At 39.8% G+C, this 21,460-nt stretch overlaps 1 protein-coding gene across 23 annotated transcripts in view; it reads right to left on the reverse strand.

Moving 5' to 3' along the window:
* The window catches only part of PPP2R5E (protein phosphatase 2 regulatory subunit B'epsilon), a 169,879-nt gene that overhangs the window by 75,751 nt on the left and 72,668 nt on the right, over window positions 1-21,460 (reverse strand). For all 23 annotated transcript variants that reach the window (XR_014059402.1, XR_014059401.1, XM_081509837.1 and 20 more), the window contains one exon: window positions 14,411-14,607. Coding sequence is in view for 21 of the 23 variants with exons in the window: in XM_081509837.1 (XP_081365963.1) it covers window positions 14,411-14,607 (197 nt within the window). In the remaining 2 variants the exon portion in view is untranslated. The remainder of the gene's footprint in view (window positions 1-14,410; window positions 14,608-21,460) is intronic.

Consider the following 21,460-nt stretch of genomic DNA (forward strand, 5'->3'; position numbering starts at 1 on the left):
CAATAGTATATCTACAAGGCGGAGTATGAGGCAGACATTAGAATGATGTTTTTAAAAGATATTTAACTACATGAAAGCATGTTTACATCATAATTCTAAAGAAAAATTTTAATAGAAATTATATACATAGTAAGATTAGAAAAAAATTTAACATGGGAAAACATGAAAGGAAACAGGAAATTTTCTTAAGTGACAGCAACGTTCTAGATTTGGGGTTATGGTTACATGAATATATAGAATTGTTAAATTCACTGAACATTCACCGCCTAAGCTCTATTCGTAAAATTATATTCCATATAATCTTAAAAAAATTTTTTTTACTTAAGGAAAAAACCTCATTTTAAAAGAACTGATAGAAGGAAACTGGCCAAAATGTGGCCAATGATTGAAATTAAATAATGAAATTACTGATCATTTTTTCCTCTGGTTTCTAAACTTTCTTTGATGAGCACAGAAAAAAATAGAGAAGATGAGTTTCTTTACGTATTCTTCTCTAATTCCTCTTCCTTTGCCACCATGGGACAGGACTGGGACAACAGTCCTCTGCCATTGGCCATCGTGGTTGAACCGGCTCACTGAAAATTCTACACAAAGGAGCTGGCAGGAAGCTCTCTTTGTGGGGCAGGAGAAAGAAAAACAAGAGTATCATTTACATTTCACCTCCTATTCAAAAACCTTAGCAACTTCCTGCTTGCTATCCATGAGATTAAGCCTACTATCCTCTACTAAGCCTGCCAAGACCTCTGTAATCTAGAGCCATCCCTGCGGCTCCATCGCATTTCCCACAAATTCCAACCATGAACCCTCCACTCCCATTAGGCTTCTATTTCAAGACTAGACTTTGCTCAAAGAGGCAACTTTTTACCTGCTGACATGCTGACAGTAATGTCAAATTTATTCTCTCTAGAGTCTATTATCCCCACACGAACCATCATAGGGAAATATTTCCCACAGAGAGACAACTATATTGCACCGTCTCCAAAATTGGAAATGTAGCAGTGAATCCAAAAGTGAAGATTGTTGATATTAAATCTTGGAATCCAAAAATAGAGGTGTAAACACTGCAATAGTCATGGTGCTTGCTGTGTATAAATACAGAGCAGGCTGTCTTGCTGTTGGCAGTCAAGCGCTCACACCCTACACTCAGGCTAGCCCTGTGATACCAGGTTTTCGCTATGTTTCATTATGCACGGACTGCAGGTCCTAACATCCCAGAAAGGTACTAAAACTGCTAAATTAAGTGATTTCAGTAAGAACCACAGTGCCCAAGTTGATAAAACAATAACAACACGGGGCTTTTTTGAGAACACATATAGTCTTTTAACATCTGCTTTCAATGCTTTACTTTCAAAATCAGCCAGTGCTAAAGGAATAATTAAACCTCTTGAATTTTGAATTAAAAAAACACACAAAACACTGGAGGCTCCTAATGGGGCATTTCTGGCTACTGAGTATGTGTTCTTACATAAAATTACTGAAAATAAACAGGAAGTTGCCCAAACTGTCACTGCCCCTTACTGTGTGTCTGTGTGTGATTCTCTTGTCTCTGTGACCCTTCATTAGTAAAATAAAGCCCTGAGCTAGAGGATGAGCAGTGAAAACAAAAACACACCTGACCTACCTCTGACCAGAGATGAACATCACTCTTTACCAGATACTACTCTTCATAATAAATTGAGTAAGATACGCCACTCCAGCCAGCCAGCCCTCCCTCACCAGCCTCACGGAGGCATGCCAGCCTCGTCTCGGAGGGGGAGGCAAAAGCGTAGGTGTAAGTTCCTCAGAAAAAAAACAAGAGAGGGCTCTAGGGACACTGTCTACCAACCCTTTTAGCTTCCATTTTAAACGTGCTCTTCAAGACCACTGCCTTCCAATTATTTTATCCTTCAAATTACTACACTTCCTTTCCAGAATAGGGCATAAGAGACACGCTGCTTTGTTCCTGATGATACAAAACTCCATTTTCTAGCACCTTACCTACTGTCTAAATTTTTCAAACTTCTAAGAGAAAAATCCAAAAGTCCCACAAAAGAAAGAGGCTGGGGTTATTCCAGGATGTTTTACCCTATTCTTATAAAAGGCTTAACTTCTTCAGGAAGGGAAAATCCACGGTATGCCCACGTAAGCAGCTGCCCAGCCCCCAACTCTGTAACCTACATTTCTGGAGGGCCAGGAAATATCATACTCTCCAAAATACCTTGCTTGTCCATTTTATGAAAAAATAAACTTGCTCTCCAACTTACCAGATAGTTATGCCCAGTCCTATTTCTACTCAGAAACATTCTCTCTTCTCTGTGTCACCCCTGCCCTCCTCTCCTGGCATTGCTCTTCCCTGAATTCTGCCTCAGGCTCTGGTCTTTCCTCTTGTCCCTCCTCCGCTGACAGGCTAACCCCCACCACTTCTCTATTCATCACTGTAACTGCATAGAATAACGTCCCTTATCTTCCCCTCACTTTGCAGAGGCAACTTTCTCTGCAGAAGTCACTAGATAGCATATTTCTCGTTTTCATCTACAGATCAGGTTTGGCTTTTACTATTGGTCAGAGCCCAGCTACCTCCTGGAAAGGACCTGCTCATTGTTTTCTTGCCAAATTCTTGCCTCAAGCATCACTGTCTCTCAGAATTCCACATGGAAGACACCCATTTTCTCCACTTTTTCCTGCTAATAATGCACTGCTATGGTGTAACCAGCTTTTCCCTTAGAGAATCAACCAATAAATCCCTCTCTCTCTCATTTCTGTCCCTCTTCACTATAGAAAAGACTGAGCCATAGAAACTAACATCAATTGCTATGCTAGAGGTAAGACCCACTTAAATATACAACCGGCAATATTTTCCAACCGTTTTGTCATCCATTTTCTTGGCAGGTTTTTCCAGAAGTATTGCTTACACAACTAACCATATTTTCAGTTTCTAGGTTAAATTACAAGGTGAGATCAAAGAGAAATCCAAACTTGAATGCAGTACTGTAACTTATCCTGCAAACTCTGCTGCCAGCCTGGGGGCAAGGAGGGAGGCGAAAGAGGAGGAATATTCTCCTCTCAGTGAAATCATAGTATTGGACAGTTCAGCGCTAGACAAGTCACAGCTGTCAAACCATTTTAAGTATATTGAAAACTCTCAACAATCTGTGAAGCAGTTAAGCCAGAGGGACTACAGCTTGTAAATGAAGCAAATAGCAATCATGAGTAGCTCACTGCTTCCTGAGTAAAAACCTGCTCCTTAGAATGTTTAAGTTAAACTAAACCCATTAAAATCACTATCAGATATTTTAAGAGACAATGTTTGCAGAAGAGAAGTGGTAAGTTATTAATTCAGTGTGGATATTACTATGCAAGTAATATCAAAAAAAAAGTTATATAGGTGAACTAACAACACTACATACATATGTATATATTGTGTTGGCCGAAAAGTTTGTTCAGGTTTTTCCTATGACGTTATGGAAAAATTCAAGCAACCTTTTTGGACAACCTAATATAATTATATACACATGGGCACTTGCAGATTTACAGGGCCATACCCCATCCCAAAAAACCAGACTTGAAAATAAGACTCCCCAGAGAATTAAAGTTTAAAATCAATAGTCAAAGATGTGATGCTAGTAAGACTTCATTGTAACCAAAAAACTTATTAATCCATTCAAAGAAAAAAGTAAGTCTAACAGAGGTGGCAAAGGTAGTACCATAAATGATAACAATAATCACATCACAATAACTTTATAAAGTTACAGTGCATAAGGATCTTAGGATGAAGACTCATCTAAGATCACACAGCTAAGTAAGTGGCCCAGGTTATTCCGTCTATATCACTGACCCAGGAAGGACCACAAACAGGCATGCTGTACAATCCTAAGTAATCATAAATACTTCCAAGGATTAGGGGCCAACATAGAGATGAAAGGACATTTAAATATCTAACTTCCTAGCTCTAAATCCAGGCTAACCAAGCAATTTAAGGATCCCTTGGTTGCTGATATGGCTCTCTTGTTGCTAATGAGGAGTGGGGGGGGGGGGGGAGAACTGTCATCCAGGCAGCACATGAACTTAGGGGATAGGACCATCTCAAGGACTGTGGTTTCGGTGGAACAGAGGCGAGTTCTGAACTACAAAGCTTTCCTCCTGAGCCCCTCCTCACTCCCAGTGACCATGTACTCTTGCCTACCGGAAGGCAGTGGTCGGGCAGGGAAAAAAAATTAATTTGAGAATAACAAAGGCAACGTAGTGTTTATATAGGGTAGCGAGGTGGGGGGGTGGGGGGGTGGAGAGGGAGTGAAAAGGCAGCTGTTCCTTAAGCAAAAATGAACATTTAACCCCAGAGCTTATTATTTGGTAAAATAACAAGCAAGGAAAAGGTTCCAGGGAAAGCATCAAAGCCTTATTCCTTATGTAGACAGGTTCAAGGAAAACAACACAGTACTGAGGCAAGAGTCCAAATTTAGAGATTTTAGTCTCCATTCCTATTAGAAAGACTGATTCCAGGAGAGAATAACAGCACAGTAGTCAAGAGGATGAGCTCTGTAGCCAGACTGGGTTCAGCTCTCAGTCCTGACAGCTACCCAGATGAGTAGCTTCGGGAAAGTTTCTTAACCTCTCTCTACTTCCTTTACACAATCTATAAAATAATATATAATATATTAATTATAACATATAATACAACAGGGTTATTACGAAGACTTAATTTACTCGCACAGTATTTGCAGCGGATAATTATGCTGCTAACACCGGAAGTTGTACAGGTGCTGGTCATCTTTCATTAGTACACACCTTTATGAAGAACAACTAAGGATTAAGTAATTCAAACACAACTCTTAATTGTGAAACCATTATAAAAACCAACAAAAACTGACACAAGAGAAAACAAAAAACCTGAATAGGTCAATATGTATTTTAAAAATTGAGGGGGTGGGGGAAGGATGGATTAGGAGTTTGGGACTGGCAGATGCAAACTTATATAGAATGGATAAGCAACAAGGTCCTACTGCATAGCACAGGGAACTATATTTAATATCCTGTGATAAACCATCATGGAAAAGAATATGAAAATAATGGGCATATATATTCATAACGGATGTATATATAGAGACATATAATTGCTATACAGTAGAAATTAACAGAACATTATAAATCAACTATACTTCAACACAACAAATTTTTTTAAACAATGAATTCACTGCCAGAAACCTTCCCATGGAGAAAACTCCAGGCCCAGACGGTTTCATTGGTGAAATCATTCTAACCATTTCATCTTCATCTTTAGTTACTGCCATGAATAGGAAGGCCCTGCTCCCCTCTAATCTCATCCTGTATGTTAGAGAGCAGCACCTAGCAGAGCACTGCACATGTAAAAACTAAGCTTATACCACTCTGGAGTCAGACCATGTCTCAAAATTCAATCAAAAACTACAGATCTTCTCCCATAAAAACAGCCAAGACATGCAAAATTCTGTGCTCAACAGCAAGAGGTCCACTGACCCCCAAGAAAATAATCGATGGATACCCAAACACGCTAAACAATACTATTAAATGAGCATTAACAGATGCAGCACAGACTGATAGTTTAACAATAGGACAGAGTGCCTGCCAGTTTCTCTACCCTCTGATACATTACAAATGGTAACAATCTACTCCTAACCTTGAGCAGTGATTTCTTCCTGATCTCATTCTAAAAATATCTTTTGGCAATCTTCATCATCATAACCTTACGGTCTTAACAAAATACCACGAAATTCTTTTTTTTTTTTTAATGTTTAATTGTGGTAAAAGTCCACAATGTATATCATATTACACACAATATAAAACATACTATTTTAACCATATTTAACACTTCAGTGGCACTGAGTACATTCACAATGTTGCACAACTCTCATCATCATCCATCTCCAGAGTTTTTCACATTCCTCAACTGAAACTCTGTCCCCATTAAACACTAACTCCCCATCCCCCTTCCCCACTCCCAACCCACCCCCAGGCCTCCCTGGCTTCTACTTTCTGACCCTATGAATTTGACTATCCTAGGTACCTCATATAAGTGGTGTCAACAGTTATTTGTCTGCACCTACTGTATATTCATGGAGAAGAAAATGGCAACCCATTCCAGTATTCTTGCCTGGAGAATTCCGTGCACTGAGCGGCCTGGAAAGCTACAGTCCATGGGGTCGCAAAGAGTGGGACACAGCTTAGTGACTAAACCACCACCACTGTATATTCAAAGTACCAATGAATTATTTACCTTCTAATTTATTAGGTCTTATCTTTTAGATTTATCCTATCCTTAAAAATTTCCCAGTAAGGGACCTCCCTGGTGGTCCAGTGGCTAAGACTTCAGGCTCCCAATGCAGGGGGTCCAGGTTCCATCCCTGGTCAGGGAACTAGATACCACATGTGCAACTAAGACCTGGCACAGTGAAATAAATATTTAAAAAAAAAAAAAAATTTCCCAGTAAGTTCATCATTTCCTAAATGCCTTTCCCAGATGTCACTCAATTCTCCATCATTATTTATATTTCTAATCTCGTAAGCAACCCCACCTCCCCTATCCCACCACACCCAATGGCTCACACCTACAGATCTTATCTCCACTGGGTCTAAAGAGTCACCTCCAAGACAAATCCAGCCAGGATGTAGAGCTAAAGTCCTTATCAGATGCTGGAAGATGAAAAATGGAAATTTCACGCTCGCCCTGGTAGTTATCATTCCCAAGGCTACTTTTAGTTTGCTGTTATTTTATGAGAAGAAATCTTTCATCCTTCAGCCTAGAGAGGATGCAGTGAAGTTATAACAAAGCACCCACAAGAGTCTGTGTAGGGAGACTCTGAGACCTTTAAATTGCAGACTTCATATTTTTCCACAAAACTATTTTATTCTATTAAGAGGCTAACCAAAGCGGGGATTTCCAGTTAAATCATAGAACACATAAAAGATAAAACAGGGACTTCCCTAGTGGTCCAGTAGTTAAGAATCCACCTGCCAATGGAGGGGACATGGTTCAATCCCTGGTCCAAGGAGATACCACATGCTGCAGAGCAACTAAGCCCATGCACCACAACTACTGAGCCTGTGCTCTAGAGCCCAAGAGTCGCAACTATGAGCTCACATGCTGCAACAGAAGCCCATGCAACCTAGAGTCCATGCTCTCCAACAAGAGAAGCCTCCACAATGAGATGCCCAGGCACCAGCGCAACAAGAATAGTCCCTGCTGGTCACAACTAGAGAAAGCCCATCCGCAGCAATGAAGACCCAGTAGTGCCCAGAAAAAGATAGAACACTTAGATAACTAAGTGACAGGGCCTAATTTGAGAGTGGGAAAAAACAAACCTAATGTGTGGGCAAGAAACAATATAAAGGACTCAAGGCAAGATTTCAGTAGAAAAGAAGAAAATGTTGTATTTTATCTTAAAATTACATTCACTTTGGCAAACCATACATTCTATATTCTATATTCCACACATATTTAGCCAAGATGAGGCAGAAGTGGAGCAAACTCTAAAATCAAGAAAAGCCAAGATATAGAGAGAAAACATGAAAATAATAATAACAAATGACCAATGCGATAAAACATCCTTTGTTCAGGAAAGAAAGGATAGGATTTTACTCTAATGAGGTAGTATACCCAAGATTCCACTACTGTATGTGCAATCATTATCCACAGCCCTCACTTCAACTTCCTGACACTTCACATACAATCCACTAGCTCCCCCTAAACCACTGCACTGAAGCACAATGACTCTCTGCTATCGCCTAGGGTCCCAGCATTGTTCTTTTTCTCCCCTGCTCTACGCTCATGCTGATAATTACCAATAACCATCTCTAACCTTTCCATCAAGGACTCCTATAACCTCAAAGGTAACACATCAAAACTCAACTCGGCTTCCATCCAAAACCTGCTGCTAATCCTGCTGAACCTTTCTCAAATAGCAGCTCCATAGACTACCTGATTTCCAAAGTTATCGGAGACTCCTTTCTCTCTCTCTCTCTCTAAACATCAATGCAAATGTAAGTGGCTTCAGTTTTACCTCCTAATGAGGCTGGTGTGCGCCTGCACTGGGTCTTCATTGCAGCACATGGACTTCTATTGGGGAGAACAGGTTCTGCAGCACACGGGCTCAGTAGTTGCAGCAGTGGGTGGGCTACAGTTGCAGCACACAGGCTCTCTAGTTGCGGTGCATGGGCTTAGCTGTCCTGCAGCATGCACGATCTTAGTTCCCAGACCATGAATCAAACCCATGTCTTCAGCATTGGAAGGCAGATTATTAACCCCTGGAAGTCCCCTAATGAGTTTTAAATGCCATCCTTTCCTCCCCTTCTTGATGAAAGTGAAACAGAAGAGTGAAAAAGTTGGCTTAAGCTCAACATTCAGAAAACTAAGATCATGGCATCTGGTCCCATCACTTCATGGCAAACAGATGGGGAAACAGTGGAAACACTGATAGACTATTTTTTGGGGGGCTCCAAAATCACTGCAGATGGTGACTGCAGCCTTGAAATTAAAAGATGCTTGCTTCTTTTAATGTTATGACCATAAAGTTATGACCAACCTAGACAACATATTAAAAAGCATTACTTTGCCAACAAAGGTCCGTCTAGTTAAGGCTATGGTTTTTCCAGTAGTCATGTATGATGTGAGAGTTGGACCATGAAGAAAGCTGAGTGCCAAAGAATTGATGCTTTTGGACTGTGGTGTTGGAGAAGACTCTTGAGAGTCCCTTGGACTGCAAGGAGATCCAACCAGTCCATCCTAGAGGAAATCAGTCCTGAATATTCATTGGAAGGACTGATGTTGAAGCTGAAACTCCAATACTTTGGCCACCTGATGTGAAGAACTGACTCATTTGAAAAGACCCTGATGGTAGGAAAGATTGAAGGCAGGAGGAGAAGGTGACGACAGAGGATGAGATGGTTGGATGGCATCACCGACTCAATGCACGTGAGTTTGGGTAAACTCCGGGAGTTGGTGATGGACAGGGAGGCCTGGCGTGCTGCAGTCCATGGGGTCGCAAAGAGTCGGACACGACTGAGCGACTGAACTGAACTGAACTTTCCTCCCCTTCTCTACTTCCACCCTGTCTTTGGTTCAGGACCTCTAAAACTTCTCTAATACAACAAGCCCCTAATCAATTCTTCTCTGCCTTCTCTCCAATCTACCTGGCCCACTGCCACTACAATACAAAACTTATCGTATCACTTCCCTGTTCATAACTTTTCAATGGTTACCTACTGTCTGTAGATAAACCAGAGGTTCTTTCAGGTCCTTCTAGTCCACACCTACATCTTCAACTGCCCCCATTCACCTTTTCTCACTCCCCACCCTCCCCCCCCCCGCCCCACACACACTGCTACAACAACACAGCACTGCTTGTGTTCCTCTGAATATATCATGTGGTTTGGGAATGCCTTTGTATCATGTAATTCTCTTTTTCATTTCAACATTATTTCAACCACTGGAAAATACATGTTCCACTGTTTTTAATAGTCAGGCTTTCCTCACTTTGTAAAGCCATCCCTGACCTTCCTACCTTCCTCCCTTCCCCCTTTCTCTCTGCTCCTTTGTTGCCTTCTACAAACTTTTATTAATACATGGATGACATATTATTTGTTCACATGGGTGCCCTTTCTACCAGACTTTGACAGAGCAGGGCCCTGTCTTTTTTTAATCATCAAAATGTAAAGGTGTGGCTCTAAACCACTTAACAAATATTACCTGGAGCTAATTAAAACAATGCCTTCACCCATAAGATTTCCTCTCATATTTGAACTATTTCCCAGTGTCAACATAAAGGAAGTTGCATGAACAGGAAGATGCGTGAACATAAAGAGTATAAAAGACAGAGTTTAAGTCTGGATAAAAAAAATTAACCCAAGATTACTTGTTGTTCAGTGAGCAAGTCATGTCCGACCCTTTGAGAGAGCTAGAAATGCTAAGAAATTTCTCAAATGGATGCATGGCAACAGAACCAGAAAGAAAACATGAGCATAAATGTGGTAAAAACACTGCCTCAAGGACAGAAGCCTGACACTTGAAATGATACAAGACAACATGTGCCAAAGCCTAAGGAACTAACAGCCCTGGTTCTCGTTTTTCCATCAGATATGACCCCATGAGAAAGAAACACATGGAAGAAACCACTGACAGAGTAGAAGCGACTACTTTGGAAAACATTCTGTAAACTTTAAGGATGGCAGGATCCATTCTAAATTTCTTAAAATGTGTTGGTAGTTTTGGGAGCTGGACAGAGATGACAGACCACCACCAACTCCCTTCATTCACAAGGGGAGACATGGGGCTTAAAGAGGAACTTACCCAAGTTCACAGTAGTTAAGTGGAAGATAAGAAACGAGGACAGTGGCTTCTACTTTATCTGGGGCTATTCCATTACCCACACCACCCGAAGGTGAGTTACATGCTACATTGTTTTATTTTGTTTACACATAAAGTCATTTTTCTTTCTTAATTCTAACAGTCTGTAGATGGTATCTAGGCTTTATTTAAATGTTAGAAATGGGTTCCCCAACTCCTAGGTTACTTGCATCTGTAACTCTTTTCTTACCCTAACAGGAATAGCAGCTCTCAGAATAGTCCCATCAGGTTTTGGTAATAATGCTGACAATAGAACATGCTATCTTAAGTCATCAGTCATATTCTTTTGTAAAACCTAGCTATCAACTTCACTGATATTTCATTAAAAGTACCACCATTTCTCTCACTAATCCTACTGAAGCAATTTCATTTTACAGTAATAAGAAAGAGGAACAGGTGGGGACAGTGACTATTCAACAGGCAGGATTGGAATTAGAGAATCTGAGGAGCAGAGGCAGTGGGATATAACACATCTAGCCAATAGAGCATTTTTAGTCCACAAAAAGGAACTCTGGGCTTCTCCAATGATTATAAAGTCAAGTACATAATAGTGAAATCACCAAAGTATAGTAATAGTATTACTGACTAAATGCTTGCCATGTGTTAGGGACTATTGTTGTTGTTCAGTCAGTAAGTCATGTTTGACTCTTTGCAACCCCATGGACTGCAGCCCACCAGGCTCCTCTGTCCATGGATTTCCCAGGCAAGAATACTAGCGTGGGTTGCCATGTCCTTCTTCAGGTTTCTTTCCAAACCAGGGATGAAACCCTGTCTCCTACAGTGGACGCGGATTCTTTACCACTGAGCCACTGGGGAAGCCCTTTAGGGATTATACCAAGAGCTTCACATACGTCATCTCCAATCCTCACAAAATAACCAAAAGGTAGGTATAATACAGATGACGAGAATAAGCAGTAACAGCATCAGGATTTCTACATACAAGGGGCTCACAGGTGGCAAAACGGAAGGGAATAGAGGATAAGGAGGGATTTAGTTCCAACCCTTCTTATAGAGGTAAATCCCTATTTACTAGATTGTATGTGTATCTGAGGTGGTGAGAACCTTGATGTACAAACAAAGTGTAACAATTTTCCTTAGTGGACTATTTATGGAGCAGAGTGGGAAGGACTGTAGCCACCCTTCCCTCCATCCTACACATCTCTTGACACCTCATGTAAACTGAGGACATTAGAGATGGAGGGCTCAGTCCAAGGTGATGGAGCAAGTAAGTGTGCCAAGAGCTGGCATTTGAACCCAAGTTTGTGTGGTTTCAAAGCCCTTTCTCTTTCTACTCTACCATACTACTTCCTTCTCTGTAAATCCCAGACTGTCTAAGAATCATGTAAAATTAGTAGCAATTTCACAAATCACAGATGTGAAAAATAAATTACACCTCCAAAAACACTAAACTATCATCTAGAAAGTCAATTATCTAATGCCCTAGAATAGCAGGCATGCTACAGATTCAATACTTCCTAAAACAGGACTTAAGTACATTTTAAGGTATACATTCACAAGCAAATGACAGGAGTCATTTTTTTTTTTACATTTTTTTGTTGAGGTTTGAGGGTTGTGGCGGCAGGGAGGGCACAGATGGATGGTAAAAGAGAAGAGAAAATGGTCTCTCCTTTGAGACTCAAGCTGCTTTAGGACCAAGATGATTCACAGGAATGAATGAATTTTTGAATTATGCCACATACTGGGTTTAAAACTGGATATAATCCAATAAATCCAATATCTTCATTATAATTTGAGGGCGTGAAATGCCCATATTTTAAGAGGGAACACGCTTTCATTCACTCATTCAACAATCTCCAGGTAGGCCTGGACTAAGAGATTACAGAGGCCACAGGGATGTTCGTGACATAGTTCCTGCTTAGGAGTACTCAGTGGTCCCCAATCTTTTTGGCCAGGGACCAAAAGATTTATTGTGCACTTTATTTCTAATCTAATGCTGCCGCTGATCTGACAGGAGGTACCAGCTTGTGGCCCAGAGGCTAGGGACCCCTAGAAGTACTTATAATCTAAATAGAAAAATCAAATAAATGTCTGAAAGGATTAAAGAGCAGCCAATGAATGAATTCTAAAAGGTTGGGTTGTCAAGAAGTGGTAGAACTGAAGGAAGCAGAAAACCCTGGACTTTTCAGGAACCAGTGGTAGCACTTTAAGCCAGCTCTTAAAAGCAAGGGGGGGAACCAGAATTAGAGGCAGGAGGCCAGGGAATTCACAAAGATCCAGGAAGAGGGGAAAAGACAGGCTATTAGAGAACAAATCCACAAATACATAGATGTTCTCACACAAGGGCAAACTCATGTGAGTACAAAGATATTCATGGGGTTATGGTTAAAAACATTATGGCACATCCACACAATGAAATGCAGCTATAAAAATGAATAAGGCAGCTTTGTATGTACTGGTGTACTTATGTAAGCAAAGAAAGCAAGATACAGAGAGTGTGTATAGTATGCTACCATTTGTGCGTTTAAAAAAGATAATATTTATACATATAAGCTTGGATATGCTTCAATATTCACAGACTATCCATGGAAAGATGCAGAAGAAAGTTATAAACAGTGGGTAACTCTGTTAGCTGAGAACACAGGTAGGTTAAAACCAAGGGACTATGCTCTGAAGAAGCAGGTGGACTAGAGAAGATCCTAGGTATCAGGGTAAGAGGGCTGGAGAGCAGGTAAACTCTAGAGCCAAGGTTTCTCATCAGTGGCATTACTGACATTTGAGGCCAGATAATTCTTTGTTACAGGGGCTGTCCTGTGCATTTTAGGAGGTTTAACAGCATTCTTGGCCTCTACCCCTTAGATGCTGGTAGCACCCCCCTCCCAACCCTGATTGAAGCTCCCAAAAATGTCTCCAATGTCAAGGCGCCCTGGCAGGGAAAATCACCCCTGGTTGAGAACCACTGCTCAAGAGCCACAATGTAAACATGTAAACAGTTAATATACAAAACATTGTTTTACATTCCTGTAAATTAATAAATGCAATATGCACTCCAATATGGATCTGAGGACTATACTGGACATTGTTTTGAAATGACCTTCATATATGTGTCATAGTTTCTGAAGTTGTGATAATTCAGGTCCCTTCCCAAATCTGAAAGCTATTCATTTTTAACCAAAACTACTCCATCACAGATGTCTCTTTTCTGCATTTGTTGAATACGAGTGATACAAATTACACAAAAAGACTAAGTACATTTTCAGCAGTACACAGAGGGTGAGCCAGATTCCCCAATGGGCTTCCCAATGATGCACCGACCCCCTTAGATCTCTTCGGCATAATTTCAGGAGTTAGTAGACCAGCGCCACCACCTCCAAATAGCTTGTGCTCTCTAGACCCAAGATCTATGAGATGAAGGAAGGCAACCCTCTCACAAAAATCTAACAGCAGACTGTATTTTGGCTCAGCTTTTGAAAAACTAATATAATTATTGATACAATAAGAACATAATTTTATATTATACTAATAATGTTTCTTCTCATAACTCTTAACGACCACACAAAGTACAAGACGCTGTTTAAAAATAATGAAAGACATCATTCCTGACTGTAAGATTATAAAGTGAATGATTAGTTTATAAAGCCAAGAGAGGCTTTATCTAGAGTCCACATATCACAATTTGGTTAAGTTTAAAGCCATTTCTAATATACCACAATGAATGGGGGGGTGAGGAGGGGGGGGATCAAGGTATCCAACAGGCTTGTATATTTTTCGAACACTGATCTAAAACTTCTGTTGATTCTCTTGTGTCTTTTCTTTTCCCAATGCCAGAAATCCAGTAACACTCTGGCAATCTTGGTTTCGTATTTTGAAGTCAATGATTCCTCCAATACTGTTGTAGGTGAAAAGTTCTGGATTTCATTCTCATGAAATCATGCTCTTCAAATTCTAGTATTGTGCCGACTACTTGTGCTTAGCTCTCAGAAGGCTGGCTCTTATTTGTGGAGGTGACCTCCTGTGACCTGACTCTGCAGTAAATACACCTGTGCATCCTTATGGAAGGTGCTTACATGTGTCCGCGGCGAAAAAAAAGAAACTCACCATTCTAACTACTTCAGGGTAAGTCTGCTCTGTCAAACAGCCTCTGCTTATTGTAATGTAGTCCACCAGTTCATTAAGAGTGGAGCGCTTGTATTCTTTCATTTTAAGATCAGATAGCGTGTCCATGAAGTCAAAAATGACACAGCACTGCTGAAGTTTCTTTAGGAACAGTTCAGGCTGCTCTGAGGATGGAACGTCTAAGAAAAAAAAAGGAAATGGTGTAAGTCTGTCATCAATTTCTAGGTAACAGGAATTCTCTGTGAAAGTTAACTTCAAAAGCAAGCTCAAAAAAAATAAGAATTCACATGACAACAGTGTTCTTTTAAAACAGTTACACATGGACAGGAGGAGATACCATATCCACTACTGCAGAGACCTTGTCTCAGAAACTGCATGGTATCAACACAATTGACAGCATTTGCCATTCCACCACTGAAGATTGACCAAAATCCCAAGAGCCCTTAAGAGAATTGAAGCAAATTTTAACCAGAAACATCCCAATGTCTACACTCTTAAGCCAAAAACACTGAGAAAGGTCAAACGTTCCATTATAAGGTAGACACAGAAGTTTTCACTGTTGGTTTAAATTAATTTTACTAAAAAAATTTCAAAGCAGAAATGTCAGTTGATTCATTTTAATTTCACGCTGACATCCTTGGTATTTAAGGCAACTGTTGTGAGTGTTTATATTTTTTGTTTTGTTTTGGCTTGGTATCTGTGAAGCTTTCTTGTCAAAGACACTCAAAAGATCAACAGAATGAAGCAATATAGACTCTCTCAAAAAGGGCACATCCGCAATAGGCAATGCAAGCAAACTCTACTTAAATCTAGGCTCTCCCTCTTGACCCATCTTCTTCTCTTACAGGGGAGAAAACCACTAACATGTTCATTAATGTGTTCTCAGAATAAACATCTGTTCTTTTCCTACAAACAGCAGGTCAGACATTTGGTTTGGTGTCGCTAAAAAATACACAGAAATTTTACGCTAAATTTCCCTGCTAGAATGGAAACCTGACCTAGAGTTGGACTTGAAAGACACCAACTAATGGTAAATAGTTCATTCCACTCCTATCTTCTTTCCACTATTTTATTCCACCAAACTGGAGCTTCTCTGGAAAGGCAATGATATTATGACAAGCCAACTTCTGCTGCCTTCATCCAAGGTGATTAACTCATTAATCCTCAGAACACTCTCTGAGATAAGCAGGTGGCATCATTATTATTATTCTCCATTTTTCACAAAGAAAACTAGAGACAATCATGGAGGTCCCACAATGAATGAGTTGTGAAGCTAGGCAGAGCACCCGAGTCTCTAACCACACTCCCATCTTCCTTCTGTACCATTCAAGGGGGACTCGAACAGTATTTGTCCAGTCACTTGCAACCATCCTCAGTTGCCAATCTCCCAGGAAATGCACTACAATGGCCTCGCAGCACAGGCCACCTGATTCCTGGAGGTAAGTGCAAAGGCTAACAGCACCCATCTTACAGTCATCAGCAGCTCCAGCAAAGGGTAGACAGGGCTAGACTGCTAGTCACAGCAACCACTTGGTTCCTCCTCTCCTCACAACCCACAACCCAAGTGCCAGCCCATGTACCTGGGATCTCATGGATCATTCCCCCCAAAACTGATGTCAATTTCAGGGTAAGCCTAGATGAAGTACAACGGTATATGAAGTATCACATTTCTCTACCAGATATAAGGGAACAAGAAATAGCTGATCATTTTGAAAGGTATACAGCACCACCGCTATTCTCAGCAAAAACAAGTTAAATATTTAGAAAGTATTCTCAACCAAATATTTAGAAATCAGACAAGTTGCCTTTCTTACCACCACTCCCCAAAGTCCCCCAAAAGTCTAACATATTGAATAGTCAAAGAATTTGAATTAAGCCATGAGATGTCTTATTCTATGCCCCTAAACTTAATCACTTTCAAAACATCTAAGCTTTATAAGGACTAAATCAGACAAACCAACTCTTTAATTGCTATCTCCTTCAGATGTTTATATAAACAAACAAAAACTAAACAAGGCTGCTTATCAACATGACTATATATCCTTAACCAATGGCTAATTACGTGAACATAGCCATCATGGTTAGTTACTGCGGAAGAGGAGTTCTGACGCTGCACAGAGAACAAGAAAAGCCTTATTAATGTATTAAAGTCTTCAGGACAAATTTTAATGAATCCTATTTTTCATACAGTAATTTTGATAAAGCTTAAAAACCAGGCCATGTACAAGGAGAACTACTTAACTTAGCACATATGAATTATAAAAGCATCTATAAATGACAGCTTTTCCTCCAAAAAGCAAATCATCATTTAAGCAGTGACAACAATGATTATTCTTTGTGGTCAGTGCAATGATACTCAAGTAATTCACATTTGGCTATTTAAAAAAAATGCAGGCAGTTAACATTTAATCCTCTTTCTTTATTTTAAACAACTGAAATTTACTCTCTTTTTATCCAAATTGCTATAATGTCAAAGACAAATGTGAAGCGGGCTATCCAACTGCCCAGTAATGATAATAGCTCACATTTATTGAGCACTATTGGATTCAAGTACCGGGTAATATTCTAAGCACTTTACATATTTTATATCTCACTTAGTCCCAACAACAACCCTACGCAATAGGTACTATTTCCCACTTAACAGATGAGAAAACCAAGGCACAGAGAGATTCAGTGACCTACGCAGAGTCTTAGAGCTAATAAGCAGTGGAGAAAGGATTCAAACTCAAGCTAACTGACTCCAGAGCCTGAACTCTTCACTCTGTGCAACAATCAAACTCAGTGAGACATGAAAGTAATACTATATTCCATAGAGAGAATATGCACAGAGACAAGAGGAAGAACACAGAAAGAAAACAGCCAATTAATTTCCATCATGCCCTCAATATAAAGTATCATGCTAAACCCCTCTAGCCCATTTCCCAGAGATTACACATACAGCAACAAGCTATGTTTTATCCTTTATCACAGACTAAATTCCTCTCAAATAACCTCCTTCCCTTAAATTTATTAACTTAAATAATCAAGACTGAAGAAAAAAAGGCGAGTCAAGACAAAGAAAAAAGGGGAATGGTGTCCTCAAAAAACCAATCCCACTGTAACAAAATTTAAAAATTGTGTTTTCATTTGTGGTAAAGGATGCCCTAACTCACAATGGTCCAAGCACAGTGCTCTTCGTTTGGCCCTCAGACTGCCCCACATGGCTGTGCTGCTCCTACCCTCCTTGCCCTCCTCTTCCCTAGTTCCAGCGGGATGTAAAAGAGTAGAACATGAAAAGGTAGGACGAGCCAGGATCAGAGATGGAACACTCTGAGTAGAGCAGACGGTTCCAGTGATATAAATTTAATGTCTACAGAACCAGTCCCAGATGCAGATACAAAGATTCTTTTTTAAAGAAACACGTGTAAAAACAGGATCAGGTACTAGGCTATAAAGAAAATCTCATAAATGACAAAAAGAAGAAATCAGACAAGCAGTACATTTTGGCCACATGCAGTAACACTAGATTTTAACAACCCAAAACTACCCACCTCCCAAATCCAAGCCACCTGAGAATCGAAACATTCAGTAACTTAGATGAAGAAAAAAAATTATAGACATTTCAAAATAAACGTAAACTAGAAAAACTAAGTGTCATTGCAGAATCCCAAAGCACACCAGGCAGTGGATGCTTGTGTCGGCTCTCTTCCAGTGGAAACCTCTGTCCTGCACAGACCGTCCCTACCCCCAGGAGAGGGATTCCATAAAATCATAACCATAAGTAATGAAGAATCAGTAAGCGGTTATATAATACCATGAAGGTCATTAGCACAACAACCCATCCATCCAATGTAAGTATTTGTTTAAAGGGAAGAGTTAACTGATCTAATGATCTTAGCTTGATAAGATTTCATAAAGTCAGATTCCACTATTCTGGAACAACTCTTAGAATTATAAGCTGATTTCCAGAATATGTTCCTCATCCAAGAAGGTAATGTAATGACCAGTTAAATGGTCAATCTTCTTGACACTTGCATTTCTCACTGTAGTGTCCTTGTCTTTCCTTTTCAACATTAGTCATTTTCTCACCCATGCTTTTTTCTATCACCATCTCTCAGCATCCTCCTATCAATTTTCATTAGTAAGCTGAAATGATTACTCTCACCTCCAAGGTGTTCATACCCAAAGAGTTTTAAAATTTACAAGCCCCAAAGTAATGAGAAAACGGGCACAGAATTCAACAGTAGAGAAAGGATGCAAGTTCAGATTAAAAGCCAAAGATTCTCCTTATGTCTAAATAGTCAATGGGTATTATACACACTTAGTTATACAAATAATACATGCATGCACACACACACACATACCACTCACCCTCATTATGATTTCAAGGGATGGATGTTTATTATTTGTTTATAACTGGAAGAACACTCTTTCCTCCCTAATCAAGAGCTTCCATTATTCCACCCCTTCTAAAGTCTGGGACACAGAATCATGGACCCAATATCAGCCCATCTTCTCTGAGGGCCTGACTCAATTTTTGACTTTGCAAAGAAAAAAGCAGCAAAAGTAGAAGAAATGAAACATGAGCTCAACGTCCTTTGGGTTTGGTACTCTAGGACGCCAGGTAAACGAAATTGTTGAAAATCATTGCAACTTGCAAATAAATATGCCAACTGAGTAAATAAAGAAAGCTCACATCATTAAATTCATTAGCCACGATATCACAGGAAGAAAGCAGATTGGTTTTTAGGAAAAAAAAAAAAAGAGATGTGGGCTGATAATGCATTTACACATAAGCTGTTTAAATGTATGTAGATAAGTATTTCCATAAAATGGTCATGTTTGTACTGGAAGTTAACCAGTAACATTGTTTGAGCTCCTAATGAATAATATTTATAATCAGTTATGTCCATTCAAAAGATCTGGAAAAAAAATTCTAAATTTGTTCGATGCATGTGACAAGGGCTCAGGGCCGGGGCAATGGGATGATCCAGAAGGATGGGATGGGGAGGGAGGTGGGTGGGGGGTCCAGGAAGGGGAACACATGTAAACCCATGGCTGATTCATGTCAATGTATGGCAAAAACTATTACAATATTGTAAAGTAATTAGCCCCCAACTAAAATAAATAAATTTATAAAAAAAAAAATAGATAAATAAACTAATTTAAAAAATATAAATAAAAAAATTAAAAAAAAAAATTCTAAATTAACAATGCTTTTCACCTGAAAACACCCTAAGCTATTACCCTGTTAGCCCTTTTACATCTATTTTCCCAATTAGAACAACAACAACAACAAAAATCGAAAGTACTCAGCATGTCAGTGTGGTCTCTGATCCCTCCACCTCCTCCTTTACAACTTTCCCTACAGCAAACACATCCCCACTCAAGTATGCTATCTGTCCCTTACACATGACCCTTCAAAACTTCAACAAAGTCACAGAATTGTATCTGTATGGGTATATGAGAATATATTTACAGAAGGCAATGGCACCCCACTCCATACTCTTGCTTGGAAAATCCCATAGACGGAGGAGCCTGGTAGGCTACAGCCCATGGGGTCACTAATAGTCGGACACGACTGAGCGACTTCACTTTCACTTTTCCCTTTCATGCACTGGAGAAGGAAATGGCAACCCACTCCAGTATTCTTGCCTGGAGAATCCCAGGGATGGCGGAGCCTGGTAGGCTGCCGTCTATGGGGTCGCACAGAGTCAGACATGCCTGAAGAGACTTAGCAGTAGCAATCTCACAACACTAAGAAGAGCTTGCCTGAGCGCTGAAGACTTAAGTGTGGTATGTTAGCAGATGTGGTAAAATACTTAAAATAACTGTTTGTCTCTCAGTCATATCCAACTCTTTGCAACTGCATGGACTATAGCCTGCCAGGTTCCTCTGTCCGTGGGATTTCCCAGACAAGAATACTGGAGTGGGTAGCCATTTCCTTCTCCAGGTTTCTTCCCAACCCAGGGATCAAACTCAGGTCTCCTGCACTGCAGGCAGATTCTTTACTACTGAGCCACCAGGGAAGCCCCCACTTTTGTCATACCTACTTCAAACACAAACCTAAAAAGAATCTTATTATATTCATGGAACTATTATTAGGAACTGCTTTTGATACTTGAAAAAAAAAATCAGATATAGCCAACAATATTTCATCAAAATAAGACCACTATAAATCCTTATAATGAACCAAATAATAAAATTAGGCTTCATGTCCTATAAACTGAACCCAAGCATGCCATGTTGGTGACACAAGACAGTCTCTTGTAAATAAGCAAATAAGAAACTGACGTGAGCTAAAATAAGTATTAAGTATCTGACCATTCCAATTATTTTATTACTGTGTTCCAAGTAGAGGCTCCAAAAACATTTATTGTTGATGATGCTTCCACTACAAGGAATTTATATTTTATAAAAGAGTCTCATGTGATTTCAATGTGTGACCACAGCTTTTTAGAAGACCACTGTTTTTAAAGTAATCACTTTAAAATCCTTCTTTCATCTCCTTCACCTTTGAAATCTGCCCTCAGTTTATTTAAAGCTAACAGTGAAAACTTTTGGTTTTCAAGCAAAGGAAGGTCCCTGGCAACACCTACAACAGTTAAAGTATTCCTTCTTGGCCCTGGCTATAAACATGTGAATGTAAAGTTGGCTGTTTTCAGAACTCTTCACAATCTATTAGGAAGGTCGAAAAACACTTTGCTGATGATTAGCACACACCTTTTTTTTAGATTCAAAAACGTGTCACGTAGAACTACTACATCAATAAAAAACAGTATCGAAAGAAGACCAAGGCAAGGTGTTAAGTATTAAACAACAAACTGAAAGGCAGTTAAGACCAGTACTGATATTTTACGGCTAAAAGAATGATGACAATAATAAGAAACATTTACTACTGCAAAGCACTGTACTAAGCTCTTGACATACATTATCCTATTTAATCCCTAGAATATCTTATGAGTGGCCACTATTAATATCCCAGTTTTTCAGATGAAAAAAAAAAAAAATAGAGCCTAGACAGCTAAGTCACCTGCCCAACATCACCCACTA

This window comes from Giraffa tippelskirchi, chromosome 7 (genome assembly GCF_054371585.1).
Source record: "Giraffa tippelskirchi isolate mGirTip1 chromosome 7, T2T-mGirTip1v1.2.pri, whole genome shotgun sequence".
Lineage (NCBI taxonomy): Eukaryota > Metazoa > Chordata > Mammalia > Artiodactyla > Giraffidae > Giraffa > Giraffa tippelskirchi.